Source organism: Cylas formicarius, unplaced genomic scaffold, assembly GCF_029955315.1.
Source record: "Cylas formicarius isolate icCylForm1 unplaced genomic scaffold, icCylForm1.1 PGA_scaffold_5__7_contigs__length_24384050, whole genome shotgun sequence".
In the NCBI taxonomy this organism is placed as follows: Eukaryota; Metazoa; Arthropoda; class Insecta; order Coleoptera; family Brentidae; genus Cylas; species Cylas formicarius.
Genome location: NW_026844341.1, coordinates 19,142,588 through 19,166,322, shown reverse-complemented (window position 1 = coordinate 19,166,322; position 23,735 = coordinate 19,142,588). Strand labels below are relative to the sequence as shown.

At 42.0% G+C, this 23,735-nt stretch overlaps 7 protein-coding genes across 15 annotated transcripts; 3 read left to right on the top strand and 4 right to left on the bottom strand.

The window, feature by feature from the left end:
• Nucleotides 1–40: 40 nt before the first annotated feature.
• On the bottom strand, nt 41–541 carry LOC132701924 (NADH dehydrogenase [ubiquinone] 1 alpha subcomplex subunit 7-like). Its single transcript, XM_060670242.1, has 2 exons — nt 327–541; nt 41–276 (listed from the first exon to the last, which is right to left on the bottom strand). The coding sequence occupies exons 1-2, from the start codon at nt 446–448 to the stop codon at nt 90–92; spliced, it is 309 nt and encodes a 102-aa protein (XP_060526225.1). The 5' UTR covers nt 449–541; the 3' UTR covers nt 41–89.
• On the bottom strand, nt 359–1,807 carry LOC132701922 (NADH dehydrogenase (ubiquinone) complex I, assembly factor 6). 3 transcript variants are annotated; one of them, XM_060670240.1, is made up of 6 exons: nt 1,579–1,807; nt 1,296–1,527; nt 1,009–1,241; nt 728–953; nt 623–672; nt 359–557 (listed from the first exon to the last, which is right to left on the bottom strand). In XM_060670240.1, exons 1-5 carry the CDS (start codon nt 1,683–1,685, stop codon nt 628–630), a joined length of 843 nt encoding a protein of 280 aa, XP_060526223.1. In that variant the 5' UTR covers nt 1,686–1,807; the 3' UTR covers nt 359–557; nt 623–627. The 3 variants fall into 3 exon arrangements, with proteins under 3 accessions (XP_060526223.1, XP_060526220.1, XP_060526222.1); XM_060670237.1 differs by having other exon boundaries at nt 623–953; XM_060670239.1 differs by lacking the exon at nt 359–557 and having other exon boundaries at nt 571–953.
• Nucleotides 1,808–1,826: 19 nt separating this feature from the next.
• Nucleotides 1,827–4,867, top strand: LOC132701920 (CDK5 and ABL1 enzyme substrate 2). The gene is made up of 2 exons (XM_060670230.1): nt 1,827–1,963; nt 2,041–4,867. The coding sequence occupies exon 2, from the start codon at nt 2,353–2,355 to the stop codon at nt 3,784–3,786; it is 1,434 nt and encodes a 477-aa protein (XP_060526213.1). The 5' UTR covers nt 1,827–1,963; nt 2,041–2,352; the 3' UTR covers nt 3,787–4,867.
• A 229-nt stretch (nt 4,868–5,096) lies between these two features.
• LOC132701919 (aldehyde dehydrogenase, mitochondrial-like) lies at nt 5,097–8,578 on the top strand. Of its 2 annotated transcripts, none has more exons than XM_060670227.1 (5): nt 5,097–5,343; nt 6,022–6,267; nt 6,324–6,722; nt 7,659–7,842; nt 7,898–8,578. In XM_060670227.1, the coding sequence occupies exons 1-5, from the start codon at nt 5,224–5,226 to the stop codon at nt 8,503–8,505; spliced, it is 1,557 nt and encodes a 518-aa protein (XP_060526210.1). In that variant the 5' UTR covers nt 5,097–5,223; the 3' UTR covers nt 8,506–8,578. The 2 variants fall into 2 exon arrangements, with proteins under 2 accessions (XP_060526210.1, XP_060526211.1); XM_060670228.1 differs by lacking the exon at nt 5,097–5,343 and adding an exon at nt 5,469–5,598.
• Nucleotides 8,579–9,356: 778 nt separating this feature from the next.
• On the bottom strand, nt 9,357–12,417 carry LOC132701916 (DNA mismatch repair protein Msh2). The gene has a single exon (XM_060670218.1). It carries the CDS (start codon nt 12,270–12,272, stop codon nt 9,513–9,515), a length of 2,760 nt encoding a protein of 919 aa, XP_060526201.1. The 5' UTR covers nt 12,273–12,417; the 3' UTR covers nt 9,357–9,512.
• A 125-nt stretch (nt 12,418–12,542) lies between these two features.
• On the top strand, nt 12,543–21,559 carry LOC132701917 (polycomb protein Pcl). 5 transcript variants are annotated; one of them, XM_060670221.1, is made up of 7 exons: nt 12,543–12,797; nt 13,368–13,546; nt 13,612–14,026; nt 15,157–15,525; nt 15,584–15,973; nt 17,347–17,691; nt 18,957–21,559. In XM_060670221.1, the coding sequence occupies exons 2-7, from the start codon at nt 13,395–13,397 to the stop codon at nt 19,719–19,721; spliced, it is 2,436 nt and encodes an 811-aa protein (XP_060526204.1). In that variant the 5' UTR covers nt 12,543–12,797; nt 13,368–13,394; the 3' UTR covers nt 19,722–21,559. The 5 variants fall into 5 exon arrangements, with proteins under 5 accessions (XP_060526204.1, XP_060526206.1, XP_060526205.1 ...); XM_060670223.1 differs by lacking the exon at nt 12,543–12,797 and adding an exon at nt 12,815–12,871; XM_060670222.1 differs by lacking the exon at nt 12,543–12,797 and adding an exon at nt 12,816–12,931.
• A 518-nt stretch (nt 21,560–22,077) lies between these two features.
• On the bottom strand, nt 22,078–23,691 carry LOC132702043 (pseudouridylate synthase TRUB2, mitochondrial). 2 transcript variants are annotated; one of them, XM_060670448.1, is made up of 5 exons: nt 23,449–23,691; nt 23,206–23,397; nt 22,610–22,826; nt 22,411–22,556; nt 22,078–22,356 (listed from the first exon to the last, which is right to left on the bottom strand). In XM_060670448.1, the coding sequence occupies exons 1-5, from the start codon at nt 23,573–23,575 to the stop codon at nt 22,106–22,108; spliced, it is 933 nt and encodes a 310-aa protein (XP_060526431.1). In that variant the 5' UTR covers nt 23,576–23,691; the 3' UTR covers nt 22,078–22,105. The 2 variants fall into 2 exon arrangements, with proteins under 2 accessions (XP_060526431.1, XP_060526432.1); XM_060670449.1 differs by having other exon boundaries at nt 23,527–23,691.
• Nucleotides 23,692–23,735: the final 44 nt, after the last annotated feature.

Below are 23,735 nucleotides of genomic sequence, written 5' to 3'. Positions count from 1 at the left end.
ATGTGTGTTTGCTTCCTGCAATCAAAACAAAACAAAAAAGTCACTACTCAAATCCTAATTTATTTTGACTCTTATAATAAACGTGCTTTTCAATCCCAGTTCCATAGCTTTCCTGGAGTAATAAGTGTCCTTCCTTCACCTCTTTCTTGAATCTGTTTTGGACTTGGTACAATCACTTCTGGGGGTGTTACTTCTCGTCTAGGGTCTCTTGTGAAATAATAATTGTTATTTAGACGATGTGCAGGTCCATCTGGTAGAACTGGCGGTGGTGGATCTCTAATCAACTACATAATTAGGATTGACAAGACATCTTTTTAAATACAAACCTAGTGGACAACAAATCTTGAAACCTTAATGCTTTGGTGTGTTTTCTGCCTAACAGGATCTCTCTAAGATTTTGAAGAAACGGGCTCACATCATGGTGTTGGATTTTGGGCCTGGGAGGCATTTTGTTGATCTACTATGAATTTTGTTTTGCAGTTGTGTAATTTTTACATAACCTAGCACTGTGTAGTCATAGATCGACGACCTTGAGTTTTTTGGTTAGTCGAAAGAAACTAAGGTAAGAGAATTTCTTTTAGGAAAAGGCAGTTTAAAAAAAAATTTAATACTTTTTTCTTACATTCGCTATAAATAATAACGGAAATATTTTCCATGGTCTCTGTTGTAATCCTATATCAAAAACGTTATAATTAACTTTTTGTAACCTATTCAAATAAATACCAACAGGTACTGCAGGCAATAATGAAGGCCTAGCCTCTAAAGGGACAGTTTCCAAGAGATTCCTCGCTTTTGTCAAATGTTGGTGAGCTCTGCTGGCAATTTCATATACACACTCTCGCAAATGTTCAGAGTTTCTTCCTCTAATGATCTGTTCTTGACTAATTTTATTTCTTAACAACAAATCTTGAGGAATTGGAAGAAAGTTTAACCTTTTACTATGGGGTATACTTCTGAAATGAGCAACAATTGTAGAAAACTTCTTAATCATTATGAAATAATATGTACCTAATTTGTTGAGCAATGCCTTGCGCCTTCCCGAGATGGGATGCTGCATGATCTGCATGTAAATTCTTGAGCCCAGCCCCTTCCAAAATCAAATAATAAGCATTTGAGACTGACTGTTCAGAGTAACTCTCCATGTGTTGCATGTCTTTAAAGCCATTTAATCGCATAAATTCTCTCCTGGAGCTTATGAGATTATTAAAATACCTCTTACTTAATTTGGCTTTTGTTAAAGCCTGAATTAACAAACAAATTAGCCTCAAGCATTGTTGTTTGACTTAGTTAAATACCTTATATAACTCAATTGCCACGGGATGCTTAGGAACTTGTTTTAAATCCATCAGAAAGCATTTATTCAAAGTTTCCTCCCAGAATTTCAGTCTCATTAATCCGATACTTTCCTGAGATACTTTATCTGCCACTTTAGATACTTCAATGTTAAACCCACGCACAGCGAAAGCTATCGCCCGGACATTATTCCGAAGAAGTATTGAGCATAAAAAGTTTTCATAATCTTGACTTCTGCGAACCGCCCGATAAGTAGAAAATCAACACTAAACAGGAACGACTTACTTTACCAAATTGAGGCAGTATTCCGCAGAAGATTGGCTCCTTAGTCTGTGAAAAATTTGAAGTGGCGAAAGTGGAACTACACGCTTTGACCGTTTTAGAAAATTCATCGCACAGAGAGGAAAAGTGTAAACTTGTTCATTTAAATCATATTAGTTGACAAAGTTCTTCCAAATTTAAGATGCTTGTAGTTAAAACCTTTTAACCTCAAATCCTTTAAGTTTCAAAACATTGCAACTCTATTTTATACCATAGTATCAATAAATGTTAAAATTGGCGGTTGGCCAATCGGTAAAAATGAAGAAGATTGTTTTTTGTCGTTCCCCTTTTTGTGATACGAGTGCATTTTTTGTTCTATTTTTAAGCGTATAATTGGCATCGATAATCCGTAAGTACTTTTCCACATAAACCTCGAGCGAGCAAGTTTACAAACAGTTGTCATTACATTATTTACTTTAATTATAGCATAAATGATAAAACCCGCGACGAAAACAAGATAATAGGGAACCTTATCAAAGGCCAACACAAAGGGGCACTGTGGTAGTTTAGAAGGCGCCTGCTTCACAAAACGAAGTACCATCTCGATCGTGCCACAAAAAAAAAGCGCGCGCCCAAAAGAAGTAAGTATCAGCTTTCGTTCTCCGTCGAGAAATGTGCGGAGAAAAGCAGCTACCCGTCGACGGTATCATGGTCGGTGTGTTAAAAACGGTTATCGAACAGTGCAATAAAAGGACTATGTGTCGTAAAAGTCTGTGACGGTAACCCAACAAACAACTAATGCGACTAATGGCTACATCATTTAAAAGAAACCACTCAAGACGCCGCATCGCCGCCGTCACCTTCTTATCCAACATATCCTTGGACGGCAGTTACAGGGACACGCGTTTAGCGCTACTTCCACGTATTGGGGTCATCGCCAAAGCCCCGTGTTTCAACAATGACAACATTCTCGAAGAGTCTGACGACGATTTTAGCGAATCGGAATGCAAGTCTCTGTGTAGAAAAGGCACAATTAATAAGAGCGCCATCGATACCGAAGAAGCTCTAATACAACAGGAAAAAGTTGATACTTTGAAGGAAACTCCGGAAGTGCAAATGAGAACAAGGTTGCGCAAACGTCTGCCATACCAAAGCTCGGTCGTGCACAGCGATACGGAAAAGAACCCTTACGGGAGCAGTTCCGAAAGTTTGGGGCCCCCGCGTACCCGTAGCAGCACGTCGCCGGCGCCTATACTCGAACAGGCCACCAGACAAGTGAGAGTGCTCAAGCCCACCCAACATACAAAGTTTGGCAACGAGCGGATAATTATGGTGACTTCGAAACACGTGCCCTTTATGGTGTGTTCTTTTATCCCGTATAATAAAAAAAATCGGTCAGAACACAAGCAGGAAAAACGCAAACGTACGGTGTCAGGTAATAGACCCCTGTCTTCGGTGGGTGACTCTTTGGATCCCTTTGATTTATTGGGTATCGAAAGGCCCCCCGACGGCCAAGAAGTATCTTACGGTTACCTGCTCACACCGTCTCAAGTAGACATTAGCAGAAAGGGGGTTAACGTAGAGGAAATGAATGATCACAAAAGGCACATTGTGAGCATCCAACCGGAATATAGGTGGTGCTTTTCTTACGATCAGCCTGGTCAGTCGCCACCCGATCCTAAGGTGGATACTTCGGGGGTGTATCATCCTTATTTATTAGACGACCCGGAGCTTATAGCGGGCAAACACAGAACTTTGCTGACCTTCGCCTCCTACATGACGTCGGTCATAAACTACGTCAAACCTTCCGATTTGAAACGCGAAATCAACGACAAGTTCAAAGCGAAATTCCCGCACATTAACCTCACTTTGAGCAAGCTGCGCAGCATCAAGCGCGAAATGAAGAAAATCGTCAAACACGAGTGCAACATCGACCTGCTAACGGTCGCCCAGGCTTACGTCTACTTTGAAAAGCTCATCCTTAAAGGGTGCATCAACAAACAAAATCGTAAATTGTGTGCGGGGGCCAGTCTGATACTGTCAGCGAAATTAAACGACGTCAAAGGGGACACTTTGAAATTACTTATCGAGAAAACGGAATCGACATTCAGGGTGGCGAGGAAGGAACTTATGGCTTGCGAGTTCGCCGTTCTGGTAGCCCTCGAGTTCGGGCTGCATCTCCCTACGTCCGAGGTTTATCCACACTACCAACGTTTACTTTACGATTCATGACCCGCGGCCGTCATAGGCGGTTCCATGGTTTCTTGCATTAATTTGCCTCTCCCTTTTAGCAAAAAACTTCTCTTTTAAATGTCCACTTCGTAACGGGCACTCTACACAGCGCAACTTCGTATTTTTAATTATTTAATCGGCATTTTTTTAAAGTCGATTGGTATGATACAGACTCAAGCATACGTACCGTAAATTTACATGACAGTTACTATTGTTGCCAACAATAGACAACTATCTTATATTGGTTGGTTAGTTTTTGCCGACTTGAAAAACAACTTTATATTTAGTGAATTCACTTATACGATTATAAATTAAGAATACGAAATTGTAAATCCGCATTTGGGTTTGTGTCATTAATCGGTGTGATTCATCTCCTTTGTGTACCTGAAAACTGTTTTTGAAACTTGCACGAGTACTTAATCGTCACAGGTGTTCAAGTTTTTATTGTCTATAATTTCCGTTAAAGGCATTAAAAACAGGTGGCGTTACAATGTCCCATAATTCCGGAGGGTTAATGTGATTTAGATTTAATTATGATTTATTATTTTACAACGTAAAAGGGTTTAGCTTTACTTTTTGGCGTTCCTGTAAATCTGTCTAATTTTGATTGCTCAATTGTTCAGTTCCTTAACGTTTTTGCTAGAACCTGGTGCGTACTTACATTGTTTTGGACGTTTGTTGTTTTATTTACGTGAACCGCTTAAAGCTGTTTAATTTAAAAATATTTTTTTTATAATTGTTTTGTTATATTTTATATATTTTTATTTACTGTCGGTGGTTTTTTCTAAACAATGGCCTTATATTCCTTCAAAGGTCTCGGTCCGTCAAAGGACTCGATGTAATGTAAATGTATACATATACATGTTTTAAAACATAATATTAATTGCTATATTCTAGAAACAAGTTGTATTGAGCTTGCGTTTAATATAATATAGCTACTTAATTTTCGTAATGAACGACTTGTATATTTACGGATTTGAATGTACATTTATATAAACAAAATGCACTGTTTAATGATTATTAATTTACAGCTTTTATTTAAAATAAACGGTTTGTTGGTTACAAAGATGTTTTTCTTCAGCTCCGAATTGCACTGTCATTAATTTTGCCGGAAGACAAAATCAATCAATCGAACGATTATGTTAATTAAGTCGACAGTCCATATTAGATAACTCCATTTAAATTAATTTTTTTTTGCTCGTGCCCTTGACGGCTATTATTTTCTTCTTCTTTTTAAATTCCCGGTTCCTTCCAGCTTGTTCGAACGGCCTTGCATAGTACGCCCATCATTACAGCATGGAAGCAGCGGTAATAATACGTCATCGGCCGGCTCGAGACCAATATATAAATGTTGTGGATGTTTGTTATTTTTTAGTTCGTGTTTTTAAGAGCGCGGGTTTGTGGTTTGTTGACGGATATTTTTAACCGGCTTTGAAGATGAGGCTTTTGCAAGTTGCTCGGACCGCCGCCAAGAACGCGAACAAATTGCAAAAATGTGCCAATTACTCCCAAGCAGCCGCCAAACCCGTCGAGTCTCCGAACGTACTGTATTCTGGGGTACGCAATAACCAAATTTGTGGGGGTTTTCTTTTCTTGTAATATCTGTTAAAAAATACTATTGGTTGATGCCACTGCTGACCTTGGACAAATGTTTCTATTTATAATTGTTTATCGCCGAGTTGCTTCGATACGCCGGTGTTACAAACCGAGTTTTAAACAGTCCGTTTGTTGTGAATATGAGTTTCAGCTCGCGATTTAATAAACCACGTGCAAAAAATGATTAACGATGCATGCGACTTCGAGATCGAAATTGTATATTCATCAACATGTTTTTTTCTCAGTTTGTTATAATTAATTCACGTTGCTAACTATGAATATGTCTTTTGCGTGTCATGCTAGTTTTTCTTCCTTCCTATGACTTGCTAATCTGCCGGAAAAAATGCATGGTAACAATGCAATTCGAATAATCGAATCACTTATGAAATATTTCAGTTGATCCCGATCAAAGGCATGTTTCGGGTTATCGGGCAGAGTTTATCGCCCCTTAGGTGATCCAAAAATATTATCTCATACAATCAGTTGCTTTTAAGCATTAAGTTATCGCAATCACATACCACCCATTGCAATTTCAAGGTTAAATAATGTGACCCCTACCGGTTTGTGACAACTTCACATCTAATTTGACAGCGGTAAACTTAAAACGATCTGGAAAAAAACTGGTAATCTCCTTTACAGATTTTTATTAATAACGAATGGCACCGGTCGAGATCTGGGGCCACGTTCCCCACCATAAACCCGACCAATGGCAAAGTCATCGCGGAAGTGCAACGCGGCTCCAAAGAGGACATAGACCACGCCGTGGAAGCGGCCAACGAGGCGTTCCGCTTCGGTTCGAAATGGAGAACGACCGATGCCTCCCAAAGGGGCCGGTTACTCTATAAACTGGCCGATCTGCTAGAACGAGACGCCGCTTATGTCGCGGTAAATCCACCAGCAACCATTAACGTTCCTTTCGATTATGAACGCCGTTTTCGCAGAGTCTCGAGACGCTCGACAACGGCAAACCGTTCACCCAATCCCACCCCATCGATGTCCAGGGCTCGATCAAAGTCTTGCGGTACATGGCCGGCTGGGCCGATAAATACCACGGCAAAACTATCCCGCTGGATGGGAACTATATGGCGTACACTCGACATGAACCCGTGGGCGTCTGCGGCCAGATCACCCCCTGGAACTTTCCCTTGCTGATGATGACGTGGAAGATCGCCCCGGCCCTTGCCATGGGCAACACGGTCGTGTTGAAGCCTGCGGAGCAAACGCCTCTGACCTCCCTATATATGGCGGAGCTTTGCAAGGAGGCGGGGTTCCCTCCGGGCGTAGTAAACGTGGTGCCTGGATTTGGAGACGCTGGTGCTGCCTTGGTGGCCAACACAAATGTGAGTAGCTTCCTGGGAGGGTTGGGGAGTTGTGATGGCTTCTAGAGGGCGGAAACGCCTCGGAAATCGCGAGGATTTTTCGGTATTGGAAATAAATTATACCCTAGGGGGGCAAATGTGTATTTGAGAGGCAGTGCTTAGGGAGCTCCCCAGAGCGCTCAATGTGTTTGATAAAATCCTTATCTTGTTGTTATTTTTTTGTAATAACTATTTATTTGCGAAAGTCGTCTTATCCTTATCGCTAAGACCTAAACAAATATTTAAACAAATATTTACTGACGTCGGCGCGATAGGTTTTAAAATTCTTCTAAAGGATCTTGGAGTGTTACTCAAAATTAAATTGACTTACACCATGTTTCTTCACTGGTGTCTAAATCACTTCAAATTTTGGGCTTTATTAAGCGTTGTACTTCCATAATATTCTGTCTGTGGATTATTCTTCCTGTGTGTGGTAACACCTTCATGCTTAGGGAACTCACCATTTTTTATAATCTACCGCATTGAAATTATCATGGTTCTGAGCTGTTATCTAAGATTGGGTGTCGCGTTCCCCTCTGCCAGATCAGAATAAACCACCTCCTCCAAGTAGAGTTCCGTCATACTAACTATGGGCAGAGTTCTTTACTTACTAGATCAGCCGCATTAGCAAATCGCTTTTTGGACCAACTTGACTGCTTCCAGAGTGCAATAATAATATTTAAGACAGAACTAAAAGACTGTTAGTGAAACTTTTCCATTGTCTGAGTTCTGAATAGTGTTGTATAACAATATGTTGATGCCTTGCTACTGTTTTATGTGTTCTTACTGTGGTAATATTTTGGAAAACCAATGTTTGTCATACTAGAGTTGGGTCTTTATCTATTTTATTTTATTTTCTTTTTTACTATTTTATGCGAATCGCATTTTATATTGGGTGGTTGGCCCATTGATTAATAGGTGGACAAGGTGGCGTTCACCGGCTCGACGGAAGTGGGTAAATTGATTCAGCAAAACTCGGGGGTGGGCAATCTGAAACGGGTCACCCTCGAACTGGGAGGCAAGAGTCCCAACATCATCCTTGCCGATGTGGACATCGAAAAGGCTGTCGAGGCCGCCCATTCGGCCGTCTATTTCAACCAAGGTATTATTTAACTTACAAAAAATCTCCTATAACGGCGTTGTTGTTGCTTCTCAAGGTCAGGTGTGCTGCGCCGGCTCGAGGACCTTTGTCGAGGACGCCATCTACGACGAGTTCATCGAGCGGTCGGTAGAGCGCGCTAAAAAACGTAAGGTGGGCGACCCATTCCACCCGGACACCGAGCAGGGCCCCCAGGTGGACGAGGAGCAGATGAACAAGATCCTCTCGCTGATCAAGGAGGGCGTCGGTCAGGGGGCGAAACTGGTGCACGGGGGGGAGCGTCACGGCAGCGAGGGCTACTTCGTGCAGCCCACGGTGTTCGTAGACGTCGAGGACCACCACGTAATCGCGAGGGAAGAGATCTTCGGACCGGTTCAGCAGATTTTGCGTTTCAAAGACCTGGACGAGATCATCGCCCGCGCCAACAAGACTAACTACGGACTGGCGTCCGCCATCTTCTCAAAGGACATTGACAAGATCAATTACTTGTCGCAGGGCATCAAGGCGGGCACCGTGTGGGTCAACTGCTACAACGTGCTGACGGCGCACACCCCCTTTGGAGGCTACAAGGACTCCGGTCACGGACGAGAGATGGGGGAGAACGGCTTGCACCAATATACCGAGGTGAAGACCATCATTACGTCGGTACTGCAAAAGAACTCTTAGGTGCCCTACACTCTCTCTTTTTTGTCGTTATTAATAAATCGGCTATGTATTTTTTTATGTTTGTAAAATAAATTTGTTTTTTTATTGGGTTGTTTAATTTGCGTATTTGAGTGGGGAAGGTGATACAAGGAGAAAAATCGTATGTCGCGGTTACGAAACTATCTACGATCGAATAAAAGGTTTGTTGAAATCAATGGGCAATAAAAAAAAAATAATTTTGAACGGATGCAGGTAACACTCCACAGCTCTCGCAGGGTAATTGAAAATAACCGTGATTTACCTCGCCGGCCAACTTTTGACAATTTTCCCCAGTTTTTCGGTCATCCCTATGAAACAAAGTAACTGTCAGAGATTTGAACTACTTGAAATTTGGAAGCGTACATACCAAGATAAAACCTATCAAAATGGGAGTCGGGAAGTATTTTTTTTTAAATTTTGAAAATCATTTATTTTCGAATTTAAAAAAATAATTCTTCCGCGAAAACCGTTTATCGGATCAAAAAAGTTATAGAACAGGAAGAAGCACGCGGCCCGGTTTTTTCGATTTGATACAGGGTGTGCCATTTATTAGGCGAAATCTGAAAATTGAATTCCCTGTCGAATGACTGACCATCAATCAATTAAATGTTTTCGCATATTATACAGTGTTCTCGAGATATTCCGCGCAAAAAATATTTAAAAACCTGTAAAAGTTCGGCGAACTTCAGAAAGTATTTTTTAAAAATTATGTAATTGTTTTTTTATTTTGGGAAAAAATATTTTCTTGAACCAAGAAGCGCGGAAGGTTCAAGGCTATCACTTATGAACAATATGGGAAAAAGCCTCTGAAAATTGCCAAAAGTTTCACATTACTTTAATTTAAGTCAAGCCATACATGGGCGTCGGAGCAAAACAGAAAAACAATGTACGATAAAGAACAACAAGCATTCTCATCTGTTCAGTAGCTAATTAGTTTTTTAATAGACCATGAAAGACACTTTAAGCAAAATACAAACACCAACTCTATATTAACACTTCGATTCCAACAAACCCCTGACGTACAAATTATCGCCACGCTGCAACTCCTCTCGTATTTCCTCTACCCTTCTCGACAACGCGTCATCATCTAAGTCTTCCGCGACTGACGCCAATGACGTCAGCGACTCGCGTATCAGCTCCTCCCCCTTTTCTATAGCGGCCTTCCTTACCGACACCTCGACGTCATTTACATACTTCAAACCCTCGTTATATTCGAGACTCTTCAAGTGTTGCTCCGCCCACCGGAGGACGTCGGGCGGAAAATCGGCCACCCTGGCGCAGTGTATACCGTAACTCTTGTCGCACTCTCCCTCCGATATCTGATAAAGGGGCGTGATGGCGTCTTCCGACGTAACGGCGCTGACGTGAAGATTGCCCACGTCCGGGCATCGATCGGCCAGCTTCGTTATGGCGTGAAAATGGGTGGCGAATAGCGAAAAGCTTTTGACTTCGGTCGCCAGGTGTTCGGCGATGGCCCAAGCGATGCCGCAGCCGTCGTAAGTGCTCGTGCCACGCCCCAATTCGTCGATGATTACGAGCGAGTGTTCGGTGGCCGTTTTCAAAATGGTCGACGTCTCGATCATCTCGAGCATAAACGTGGACAAACCTTTGAGTTGGCAATCGTCCGCTCCCACCCTGGCTAATATTGCGTCGACGAGTGATATTTCCGCGTGCTCGCACGGCACGAAACTACCGATTTGCGCCATTAGGACGCAAACACCGACGGATCGTATGTAGGTACTTTTGCCGCACATGTTTGGACCCGTGATGATGTGGAAAATTTTGCCGTCCTTGTCGAACTCGACGTCGTTGGGTATAAAATTGACGTGTTCCTGCTGCTCGAGGCACGGGTGGCGCACTCTGCGCAGCTTCAGGACGCCAGTGCCCGGAGGCCGCAATTCGGGCTTCACGTACGGAATTTTCGCGGACACCGCGGCAACCGCGAACGACGTCAGCACGTCCAGGGTGGCCAGGATTAAATTCAGCGACCGCACGGAGTCGGTGTAGCCTATGGCGATGTCTAGTACCGCCCTGACTAGTTCCTTCTGCTCTTCCTCGTAGCGTTCGTTGAGGGCGACGTATTCGTCGTTGAGTTTGCGCAAACGGGAGTTGTTGAAACGGACGCCGCCCGTCAGCGCGTCGATGATATGGTAATTTTTGTTTTTGCGCAACACCGGTTCCTCCTTTTTCGTCACACGGAAAAAGTGGCCGTGCTGCGGGTTACTTTCGAGCTTGACGGTTTTGCCTTCCTCGAGGCCGAGTTCGTCCGCCGTTTCGCTTAAAGCCTGGCGCATCCTCGACTCGACGTGTTTCTTGCACTCGTGCAGTTCGTTCATTTCCCGGTTGACCGAGCTTTTTATCATAAACTCGCCTCGGCCGATCAGGTCCATGTCGAGTAGTTCCTCGATCATGCTCTGGAAGCGTTCCATGTCAGCGGCGACGTCGCTTATGACGTCGACGAAAGCCGCTTTGACGTACGCGTTGTCGGTCTTGCGCAGATGCCGGGCGAGTGCGGGCAGACTGTCGATCGCCTGGTAGAGTTTGAAGCAGTCCTGGAGGCGGGCTTTCTTGCCGGCCAGCTTCCGCGCGAGGATCATGAGGTCGGGTATCTTCGGCAACGCCTCTTTGGTAATTACGGCCCTCGTTTCGGAATCTTTAACGAAACAATCGACAATCTCGAGCCGTTCGTTGATCAGGTTGAGGTCCTTGAGTGGTTGCTTGATCCACTGGTCCAAGAGGCGTTTGCCCTGAGCCGTCACGCAATTATTGAGGATACCGGCAACGCTGTGGGTTTTGGGAGCAACGGACCTGATGAAAACCCCCTCCTTGGGCGTACCCGACTTGGGCAGTATGTTTAAGGCGAATAGGGCGGCATAGTCCATTCGGGTGTAACGGTTGACGTCGAGCTTACCGATTTTGTATTGGTTAAAATTCGTCTCGCTTCCTGTCAGGTTGAGGAACTTGATGGTGGCCTGCAAGCAACCCATCGCCTCGTCCAAGGTAGTTTCGGGGCACGTCTCAGCGGCCCTCGGCTGGTTGTTGTGAAAGAACAGCAACCGATTCAAGTCCTGGATGACGTCCTTGGAACTAAAGTCGGATCGTTTGATTTTGGCCACTAATATTCCGCTTCTCTCCAGTATATCTTTTAAAGCGTTTAATTCGGGAGAGTCGCCGCCCGGTATAATGCATTCCTTCGGTCCGATCTGTGCTACCAAGGCCTGCAGTTCGGTGAAGCACTCGTTATCGGCAATCTCGGCCACTTTAAACTCCAAGTCGGTCAAATTCGTGTTAGCTACGGCGATCGTATTGCCCTTGCATAGTTTAACGGCCATTACGGAGTTTGAGAAGTCCACGTTGCTATTTTCGAACAATATGTCCTCGAACTGGGAAAGGTTTCCTGGAGAGCCTTTGTACTCGATCTGCCAGTCGTTGTTCTTGCCCGGGCTCTTATTGTAGACTTCGATTCTGTACTGTCTCACCAGAAGAAGCTCGCGGATGAAGGTTTCCATTTGGTGTCTGCTCAGGCACAAATAGCTCAGCTTGGGTTCTTCACCCATATATTTAATAATTTTCGGTGCGAATTCGGTAGCCAGGACTGCGTCATCGTCGTGAACCGTATAATAATCTGACCGGTTAAAAAGGCGCACCGTGGAAGCCGGCTTCGAAGGAAGGCTCCTAAAAAACCGTACGAAGCTCTTTTGTTGCTCGATGTCCAAGTTTAGCGCTGATTTGGGTTCGCTTTCGGACATAGTTTCAAACGGCGATAAACCACATACGCATTGAGACAACCACACAAAAGGGGTGCAGGCAAAGGAATCAAACGAATTTATTAGAAGACTAATCAATTAGAAACCCGCCAAAATATCCGAGCAAGGTTTACCACTCCAATGTGAATGTCATAGGAATTTAGAATGCACTGGCTATGAGGTTTTTCGATATAATTTCGGTGCGCGAAAAGAAGAGCTTCGACTTTCGACGTGGCGCCATCTGCCAGTGACAACCCGAGGCTGGGTAATGTCGTTAATTTTCAAAATAAATGCAGCAAATAAATAGTTAAAGCCTCGTTTTATCGGAAATAACTGCCGAAGCAGTTAATTTGGAGCAGTCGCGAACGGTTTTTGGTCATGGGTAACGAGTCCTGCCAACGGATTTCGTGAAAACGATGACTTTACGCTGGCTAGGTTTGGCGGGATAGAGAACGCCTGGCTCCCTGTTAATGGCCGATGAATTTCACTATCAATGAACCCACAAATTAGACGAGGTCTTTGGAGCTCGTGAGTAACCTACAATTTGTGAATGAAATGGGTTTGGATGTGTTTGTAAATGGTTAAAACGACCACTATTTCTAGTATGCAATAAAAATACAGTCGTTTAGGACGGGTGTGATCTTGGAATGTTCTGTTTAGCAGTAGGAGATTAGTTACTGGATTGTTTATTCTTCGAAATTTTATTTTACCCCGGGTCGTTTTTATTTGGGTTGTAATCCACGCGATTGTTATGATTTATTGTCGGTTTACACGCCTTAAAAAAATCTTCCTATAAGTCTTATTACTGTTGTTTTAAATTAAAACCTGATGCATGATAACTTTGATGTTTTTATTTAATTATGTAATGTATTTATGATTAGGCAATTTTTCTATGCCAGACTGTGTTTAGGTCTTTAATTTCCAGATTTGTTTTGATAAATTTTTAAGCATTTTTAATTAAAAGCTGAAGGGACAAATTAGCTCGGGTGATAGACGTTTCAGGCCCTTAATTTTTTGCATTTGTAAGGCTTATATTAATACCTAAAAGAACACATAAGGTTAGCGACAACAAATTGTATTTTTGCAATTTTCTGTTAGATTTTTATTGAGCGTAACCACTAAAACATGTCGGCGGTAACGCTGCAGTCGTTTCATTCTGCCAAATTGAAATTCGAGTCGGAAGAGACAGTGGTACCGGATAGTACCACCCAAGCAGAAAGAGACATGTCCGACTTTTGCCCAGGGGAAGACGTACTGGTGAAACAAAAAGATGGGAGGTTGGTGGCAATCTCGGGTTCAAACTATGCATGTTGTACTACTATATGGCCAATTTATTTGTTAGATATTATTTCGGTACAATCGTGGAGGCCGACAGTATCCGGGACCAGTGCTTGGTAAGATTCGGGGACAACACCGAAAACTGGTCGGCCTTCAAGGACGTGACAAAGCTGACCACGACCGAGCTTGAGGATTTGCTATGCGTGATTTGTAAAAAGTCTTCACCAAAGAGCGAGCGCGAGATATCGGTGTGCGATCAGTGCGGGAGGGGGTACCATTCGAAATGTCATCAGCCCGAGATACCGGCTAGCGGTCAGAAGGAAGACGCCGGGTGGATCTGTAAGCGTTGCACTGACAGTGAGCCCCACAGATTCAAAAAGGCCGACTCGAAACCCGGACGCAGGGATTCCCGCAACTCCACATGCTCCAGCAACCAGGAGAGCCTGCCCACGTCCACCGTGAAGGTGTTGCCTTACGAGGTAATAGGCCTTTCCTATATATCCTTTGATTTTTACCAAGAAAATACCATAAATGGCTTCCCCAATATTGTTACTCCCAAAAAAACACCTCTAATTTTGGGTCTTTCGAGTAGGCTGTCCCCCCAAAAATTTCCCACTCTTGAGTATGAATCAACTCTCCCTGTAGGGTGTTTTGTAGACTTTTCCAAAATTTTGAAATGCAATAAAAAGGTGTAACCTAACCAAACCAAAGATTTGATTCCGCCATTCATTATATGTATTTTTCCCATGGGAACAAACTAATTGAATTTACTATAATTTGAATTTTAGCCGGAAACGTAATTAACGTTCTTGATAATGTTAGAATATCTGAGAATATTTTTTTCAAAAACTTTAAAAAATCTTCCTCAATATATGAGACTTTATGATAGATATCTCATTGGGATGCCATGTCCTTGGGTAAAACAAACCTTGAAGTACGTTTGGGGTATAGAGAAGGTCTCTTGCTACTCCTTTGGTAAAGAAGAACATGCGGAACGCCTACCTTAATTATTCAAAGATTTGATTCCGCCATTCATGATCTTAAAACTTAAAGAAACTTAAAAAACCTTCTTGATTATGTTACAATATTTTTTTCAAAAACTCTTTAAAAAATCCTCAATATATGAGACTTTACGATGGATTTCTCTTTGGGATGAGAACTCAGCAAACCTTGAAGTATGTTCAGGGCATGGAGAACGCCTCTTCTTATTCCTTCGGCAAAAGAAAAACATGCGGAACGCCTACCTTATTTTGACGTCACGTGCTGCGTTAAGTCTATATTTTACAAAGATTTGATTTCGCCATTCATTATGTGGGAACAAACTACTGTCATTTCATTTTTGACCAGAAACTTAAAAAGCCTTCTTGATTATGTTAGGTTATTTGAGAATATTTTTTTCAAAAACTCTTTAAAAAAATCTTCCTCAATATGTGAGATTTTACGATGGATTTCTCTTTGGGATGCCTTGGATAAACTAGACCTTGAAGTATGCCCGCTCTATGGAGAAGGACTCCTCCTATTCCTTTGGCAAAGAAAAACGTGTGGAACGCCTACCTTATTGTGACGTCACGCTAGCGGACTCTCTATAACGGTCATTATTGTTTTCCAGATAAACTCGTTGACGTGGGACACGTACCACCAGGTGAACTCTGAAAGCGTGTACTGTTACTGCGGCGGCAAGGGCGAGTGGTACCGGCAAATGCTCCAGTGCGGCCGTTGCAGGCAATGGTTCCACGAGGCCTGCATCGATTCCCTGCTCTACCCGCTCTACTGCGGCGACAGGTTTTATGTGTTCATATGCGCCATATGCAATTACGGGCGCGATTTCGTCCGAAGACTGGAACTGAAGTGGGTCGATCTCGTCCACCTCATGTTGTTCAACCTGACCGTGCACAATTGCAAGAAGTATTACGATCTGGACACCGTTGTGATACCCTACATTAGTGATAACTGGCACGCTTTACAGCTACCACCAAAGGTCCGAGTGTTTTAGGTCCGCCCGTGCACGAATTTTGAGGTGGCATTTTTTTTTGCAGATGGCGAACGTCACCAAGGCGGAGCGTCGCGACAACATCCTGTCCGTATTGACCAACAATCGGAATCGGTTTAAGTGCGGGCGAGAAATCAAAAAGCGAACTACGATATGGGGTTTGAGGGTACGCCTGCCGCCGCCAGTGCCGTGCGTGGTGCTCCCTCCGTCCCATCGTCGGGTCACCGAGTCGGAGTTGAGGGAGTTGTGGCACGGCAATAGGCGGTTGCAGTTTTTGCCTTCGCCGATTGGCGAGAGGGCGTCCGCGCGGAAAATCGTGGTCGCCGACGTCTTCATGAGGAACCTGATGATGGGCGTGGCGTATCAGCAGAACGCGAATCACAGCGAGACCGACTCGCCTTGTCCCAGTCCCGAAATCGAGAAGGAGGACCGAGTGGTGAGTGGCGAAATGAAATACTTTGTTGGCCTCATCGAAATGGAGTTGAACTTGAACTCTCTCGGCTGAAAGTTATTGTTATCTACACAACTGTGTTTACACGAGTCAAAATGAAAATGAATTATAATTACCTGTTTTTAGTGTTTAACCTTTATGGATCAAGAACATTAAAAAAAAACGGTTTACTAACATTTGTTAAATGTGGAAGGGACAGACATAAGTAATACTTAAAAACCTGACATTATTAAAAAAAAATTCAAAAGAAAACTATTGAATTTTGTTGTTGTTTTATTGCGGTAGAATTCTTCAAGTGAGTTGAACGCTAGGAGATAGTTTTTACCTTCTTTGACCTTGACCCTTCCTGACATCTACATAGTCGATATAAATTTGATTTTAAGCTACCTTTATTTCTTGTATCGTGATTGTGTACGTGACTATTGCAGATATATCGAAAACTGGAGTTTTCTTTTGACATTGCATTCGCTAAGCAAGGTCAAAATCCAACAAAAAAAAATTGTTGCCTTTCTGTCTCACTCTCCGATGCTACTTTTCATTAGCAGAATAAGTATATATTCAGACATACATACATATATAAATATTTAATCTTTAAATATATGTAAAATATTAATATTAATATTAAACACTCAATAAATATATATAACTATTTATATAAATATAAATAACACCGGCAAAATATATAAATTATTTGTTAGCCCACTGCTTTTTGTCTTGCACCCTACGCTTTTCAAGTAAGTTTGTTTTCTTTCGAGTGTGCAATATTAAATTGAAATCCAAATACAACACAAATTGCACTGTTGATTGATGGCACCTCAGGCACATTAAATAGGAATTATACTAGTAATAGCATTTGATCTAAAAGTTTTATTTCCAAGCCCTAATACGAGAACTGCGGCAATATTCTTTCACCTTCCCAAAATTTATGGATACTTGGCTTTCTGCGATATGTAATTGGCTTTAATTTTGTGAGCAGTTTAAAAGTAAACATTACGAAATACTTCCAGAGGGCCACGTTTGTTTGCTGTTAACAGCGCCACCAATTTTTGTATTTTTATGATCCTTTTTTTCATTATTAGCGTACATATGTTGCGATGTGCGAAAAATATTACAGTTTTGAAAATTTTGAGGAACACCTGAGTCCGATTCTTCATAAACCTAACCTTTGTGGAAAAAAATAAATAGCTTTGCCGTGCGTGATTAAAATTTTATACCGTCTCGACTTTACATAGTTAAAATTTGTGTAAGAACGCAAAAAAGAATATTTCGCTGGAGGTGGTCGAAAACACTTTTAAAGCGTATAGCGACGTGAAAAGTCGGAAGCCTTTCCCTAGAACGTTTTCTCTCTTGCCCGGCAGATACTCAACACGATCAAGTTTCCGTCTAAGAACGACTACCTGGGGGCGGGGTGTGCGAAGAAAACCGCGCCGTTCAAGAAAATGAGTCTGCAGCGACGCAAGAAGCTGCTGGCGATGACGAATCGCGAGCGGGACCGTATTCTCAAGAGGCCGCGCCGTCTAGTGACGAAGAAAGAGCCGTCGAGCGAGGCGGGCACGAAGCGAACCGCCTCCGCGGGCGCGGACGGCATGCCACCGACACCGCCCACGTCCGTCTCTGCGCCCCCCACTCCTCCGGCGTCCAACACCATGTCGACGGTGTCGGATTTGAGCAACGATTTTTCGGAAAGCTCCGGCCAGACGAAGGTAAAGGCGTTGAACATTTGAACTACCGCACAGTGGCCATTTATGGCGGCAATAAATAAAAACAGAAACCTTAGGTTTTTTAAAGTTGTATTTTAGATCTCAACTTGCTTTATTTTTATATTTTTACATGCTTAATTTAATTTACCAGCCGGTAAATAAATCATTTTTAATTATTCACATGGTCAGTATTTTTTTTTCATCGCTTGGCGGTTCTTGACACTCACTTTGTACAATTAGTAAAAAAATATTTGTATGGCAAATATCTTAAAAATAAATGAAAAGTTAAAAATTGTAATTGAATGTTTCTTTTATATTACTTCATAATATAATTTATTTAAAAAAAAATCATTTATTAAAAAAACAAAATCATCTCTGTGTACCAGTAGATTTAACGGACTTAAAAATAAATAAATTAAATTATACTTGCAAAACATTCATCGCAATCAATGGGAAAGTAAAAACCAATAATTGGCAACTTGATGTGCTTACAAAAAGGTGCAAATGATCATATTTTAAAAATAATTCCAGAATTACAAAAAATATCAAGAGTATATGATTTATGAGAACAATTTAAATGATAGTAATCAGTCAATATATCCAGTAACAAACCAATAAACTTTTGAATATATCCCGGAAACTCAAAAATATGGATAGGATGAAATTCCAAGCGCTAATGTAAAACTTAAAGTCGTGAATGTAATGTAAGCTATATTTCAATAATTCACTAAAACACTATATTTCTAGAACCATTAAATATTGCAAATACTAAAATGGTCATGTTACCTAGACTTACAGGATTTATTAACAACTGTCACTGTCAATTGTCATTTGAGGAGTAGATCGACCACCACAACTTATTTCAATTTACTATTGCCATTCTGCAGCATTTAGAAAACAAGAATTTGGCTTTAGGGTTATTTTTTGATTTACATAAAGCCTACGACAACCTAAATTATTTATTTATTATTGTTAAATATTAATAACGTTATGGTAACTTAAACTAGGATAGAATAACAAAAAGAAAATAAACTATGGACAGTAAAAAAATGACATATCATTCAGGTGATATTTTCGAATTTCGAAGTAGTGAAAACCGAAACATGTTTCGTATGACCACCGTACGTAGATTTGACACTAGGCCCATATTACATGTTTGTAATGTGTAATGATTTTTAAAGCTTTATTTCGTAACATTTCAATTTGTGCATATAATTTATATAATTTTAAGTACATCTATATTAGTGTTATTAACGCCTGTCCACTAGCAGGGCAACAAGAAACAGAGTCTGATGGACTTGGAGCTGAACACGCCGTGCGACACTTCGAGTGACGAAACGTCGTCGAAAAGCACCCTCGACCTCATCATACCACCGCCGAAAGACTTCGAGGGCAAGAACAACCCTTTCCTCGGACTGTTGAGGATGGGAGGCGACGAGTCGGCGTCGAAAACCAAGAAGAAGAACAAGGACATCACGCTGCCGCTGCCCCTGAAGACTGTGATACCTGGTCAGCCGGTAATGAGGCCGATGAAGAGGCAGCTCAGCGAGAAGGACATCGTGATCGGTCCCAACGGCGAGATCAAACGCAAGAAACGGTTCCGGAGGAGCAGGAACCTGCAGCCGTGTTACGGGGGACGGACGGCGAGTAAAACAGCGACGGTGGTACCGGCGCGACCCGACGTCAAAGACTGGAAAGGGCCCCAAGGAGGCGCTTCGGCGTCTGGCGCACAACAATTGTGCGTCGACTACACGTTGACCAGTCGCCGGTTACGTCAAAGACCCGAGAGACCTACGGAGAAGGAGAAAGCGATACCGAACCCTCCGACGACGCCGAAACCCAGCCCCGTGAAACAGGAACCCGAGATCGACATGGAGGATCTGAAAAGCTCCGTCAACATTTATTTCGGCGCGGCGAATCGGATAGCGGCCGGCGAACGGTTCACGGTAAAAGCGAAACGCGTGGGACCGCAAGGCAAGGTCGAGTGCCTGATCGAGTGGGAGGGGCCGGGTGGGCCGGGCGGTATGACTTGAATCGACCGCGACGACCCGGTTTTTTTCCGTTTTGAGTTGCTGTGATTTTTCCGCGGCTACGAGGCTATCGATCGTTTGGGGTTGGGTCGGAGAGGAGTTTTACGCGAGACGCGGATATTCGAGGTTTCACTATATAGATGGTGACGCCGACGCACGGTGGGCGGAGCTAATGAATTTTAATTTATTTATCTGTGCGCTTGGGATCCGAAACTGTGATTTTACTACTTAGTTTTACAGTACAAAGAGTATCGCGGGGAGTTAATTTTCTCAATTGATAAGGCATTATTTATTCGTAAGTCGTACTCCCACAAGTTATTGAATAAGAGGTTTTGTTAGTTTAAGTGACTGAATAAATTTTCTCCCTTATTGAGATTTTTGACTAGCTATTAATTTAGTAGTAAAAATATGGTGAATAAGTGCAACATACAAAAAAGAATTGTAGGTTAAAATTTACCATTTCTATCATTTATGACAAATGGAATAGATATCACCCTGGTGAATAACAATTTTTCCAGAATTCTTTTATACATGCGTTTTAAGGAAACATTTCTGTTCTTAGCTCCCTATTCCCTAAAACTCAAAATTTAGGGCGGTGAAAGAGTGAAAGAACATTGGTCTGATTGTTACACCTACTTTTTTTTCGATAAACACTGAGATCCCAATTCGACTCCTTTTTTTTCTCATTCAGTTTCGTTCACTTTCTTTTCCATGTGGATAGGCTTTTATAGTTTTACAAATTTTGATAAAAATGAAAGCAAGCGATTTAAAATATGATTTATATTGAAAAACAATAGTTTTTTTTTCTCCAAAAGTGAAAAAATGCACAAATATTAGTTTATGGTCCTTACAGGGCTTGTTGACCTAACTAAAACTGAATAAAAAAATAAATCAAATATAAGTAAGGTAAATCTTTATGGCGTTAAATATCTTAAAAATCTTGAACAAACTTTTTTACGTTGTTTTTACAACCGTTGATGTCCCACTGTGCGTCGGTTGATCGAAAATTGCGTATTCCCGGGAAGCCGGGGGATAATAATCTGCACTGTATAGCCCACCAGCCGTCAGGACCGAGTTTACTTTTCCCTATGGTAGCCAGGAGGCTACAACTCTTAATTATTGTTATGAGTCACTTATAACTGCCAGTTTCGTCACTGCCACTTGTTAACCTGTTTTTTATTTTTAATTTTAAGTGAAACTGCGGGGATAGATCCTAATACCTCGAGAAAAACTGCGAACAACCTTATTGTGAAACTAGCCGATAAATGTGAGAGGCGTCCCTATCCTTTTTTTGGACAAATTTGATGTTACTGCGCGCGATTTGTAGTAATCAGTTAGGTAAATCTAAGTCTGTAATATATACATAGGGGCGGTTCGGTGCAATTGGTGATACCCCGTTCTGCCCCTTCCTAGAAAAATTAAAAGTTTCTCGGCCGGTAACGCGCGATGTTACGTTAGCGTTGTTTTAGTACAGGGTAAAAAGAAATGTTAAGTGAACATTTTTCGGCCGGCATTTTTTTAGTACCGTTTAGCCCCGCACTCGTATCGTTTCCCAAGGAACAAATCGAACCCAATTATAACATATAATTATATTTTTTAGTTTTAAAGAGACTGACCCACCAGCATCATACTTAAAGTATTTTACGTACGGGGCGTCGGCCGGTACGTTTGAACTACCGACCGGTTTACTCGTATTAGCGAATACCTTTTAACCCGCCTGTATCATTTCAAGCGTCTCACACAACGTTGTACATAATTGTTTTTAATTGTGTTAGGAAATTGTCATGTATTCATGCAGACTTGTATTTTTTTAAATTAATTTAAACTCAAATAAAAGGCGTCGAAGCACTTTGAATATGGTTTTACCTTTCCCAAACAAATAAAAATCTCTTAGTTGATAACGCGATCTAACCCCTGGATATTTAAACTTTTCGGTATTGTTCGATGGGACAGATTTAAAAACTTTTATTGCCCTAAAAAAATATCATCATTTATTTTGCGAACAAAGGGCACCCCATCTGATTAAATTATGACCGGTACTTCCGAATTACGTGTTTTTACTTATCACATTAACACTTTATTTTCAAAAGGTAATATGACCCAATTACAGGAAATATTAAATATAAATTATACAGGGGATGTAAAAACTAATCTTAAATCTACTAATCATATAACTAAAAAAAAGGAGAAAGAGGATAACACTTGACGATAGTTTGTTGAAGGGAACATACATATTATAAATAGGGTTTTGGAAATGGGTATTCCAGCCCAAGGTTGGAACCTTGAGGCACACCAGAGGTGTTGCGCAAATTGCCCTTTTATTCTATTAAACATTAATTCAAACTCAAATAAAAGGCCGTTCAAGTAATAAAATTTTATTTTATAGGTCAGCCCACCAAACTCGCGCTTTGTTGTTTCAAAACACCCCCGAATTCCTTCAGAATTTTGTTATTTCTTTGAATGTTGTCGATAACTGCTTGCAGTGTCCAGTGCTTCATTAGCAGCGCGTCTTCTAGGGTGAATCGGCTGTGTCGTATGCACTGGATACCTGTACAATGAGCGGTCGAGTGCATCTTCAAGCCAATCTCATGCACCAAACCCGTCAAGTAAGACTCGTACTCGTTGATGCATTGAATTTCTGTAAATAAATTCATATGCAACTAACATTTCTTCCGCCATTTGACTCTTTTACCTATCGCGAAATGTGGCAGCTGCGGGCCACCAAATTCCACGCATTTCATGCCGTAAATCACTGGCAGTTTCGAATTGGCGGGCCTTATGAGGCCCTGAGAGGCCAGTTCGTAAGCCGTTTGGGACTGCATGTCGACCCCGCATATTCTATAATGGCAATGTGAGAGCCACCTTCTTAGGTAACAGGAAATTTTTCATACTCAAACATTTTTTTTTGATGCGATGATTGCATGGAGCTCAGCAAATGATCCATGTGACTCCTTTTTACGTGCCTCCACGTCGATCGTTCTACCACTTTTCCCGTTTTAAAACAGTCATCAGTGGCCTGGCCAAAAACGCCGCTGATTCTGTAAGCACGCGTGGACCTGTTCTCGCGCAGATATTTCGCTTTCAGAGTGCCGGATTTTATCCCAAAAACTACAAAATAACAGCATAAAAGGAATATATTAACATACATTAACATTGTGTGGTAACCTCTAACCCCATCTACATAACATATTTGCAGTGTTCTCAGGTAAAGCGGCGAGATTGCGACAAATATGGGCGCGTTTTTAAGGAATATTTTCATAGTCTACCCCTCGACAATGTTTAGGCTATTTTTGCTGTGTTGGAACTTGCCGCGTCTTCACTTGAACCACCGGAGCTTATGGGGTGAGAACATGCCCAGGTTGGAGAGAAAGTTGAAACGCAGATTGAAGCTCACCCGGGACGGAATCGAAAGAATATCACAAAAACCTTGATTTATTTGTATTTCGCGGCATTGATTAAACAAGTAAACAAAAAAACTTTGTCTTACTCAACACCCCGCTTGTGTTAAATCCCAAATAGTTCGACCAACTGACTGGGAGGTCTTGTTCTTGGTATCGGGGCCCTACAACCAACGGATGGTCCGCATAACTTGGCCTCACAACGACCTTGTGCTGCCCCTCGGGATCACCTTGTATTTCTATGTAATCGCGCGGCGGCCGGCATTCCAACTCGTTTAATTCTGGAATGGCGGTTCGTAAGTTTTCGTCACGTCGTTAAACAAACAACAAACCGTCTACAAGTTTTTTTATTAAAACTAGCCTAAGCGCCTTTACCGAAGTCTGGGCGGGTTTATAAACGCACACCAAACCTTTTAGGACTTTCCATACTACGGGCGCTTGTGTTACGAGCGATTTCATCACGGACGGTAACGAAAATCGCCCAATTATTGCCTATGCGTATCTTTTTTTAAAACAGTTATGCATAAATAAAAATACACATTTAAGGTTAATTTGTTATTCTTCTTCAACTTTCTTTATGGCCCAATTAGATAACAATCTAACAATATTGCTACCCGTC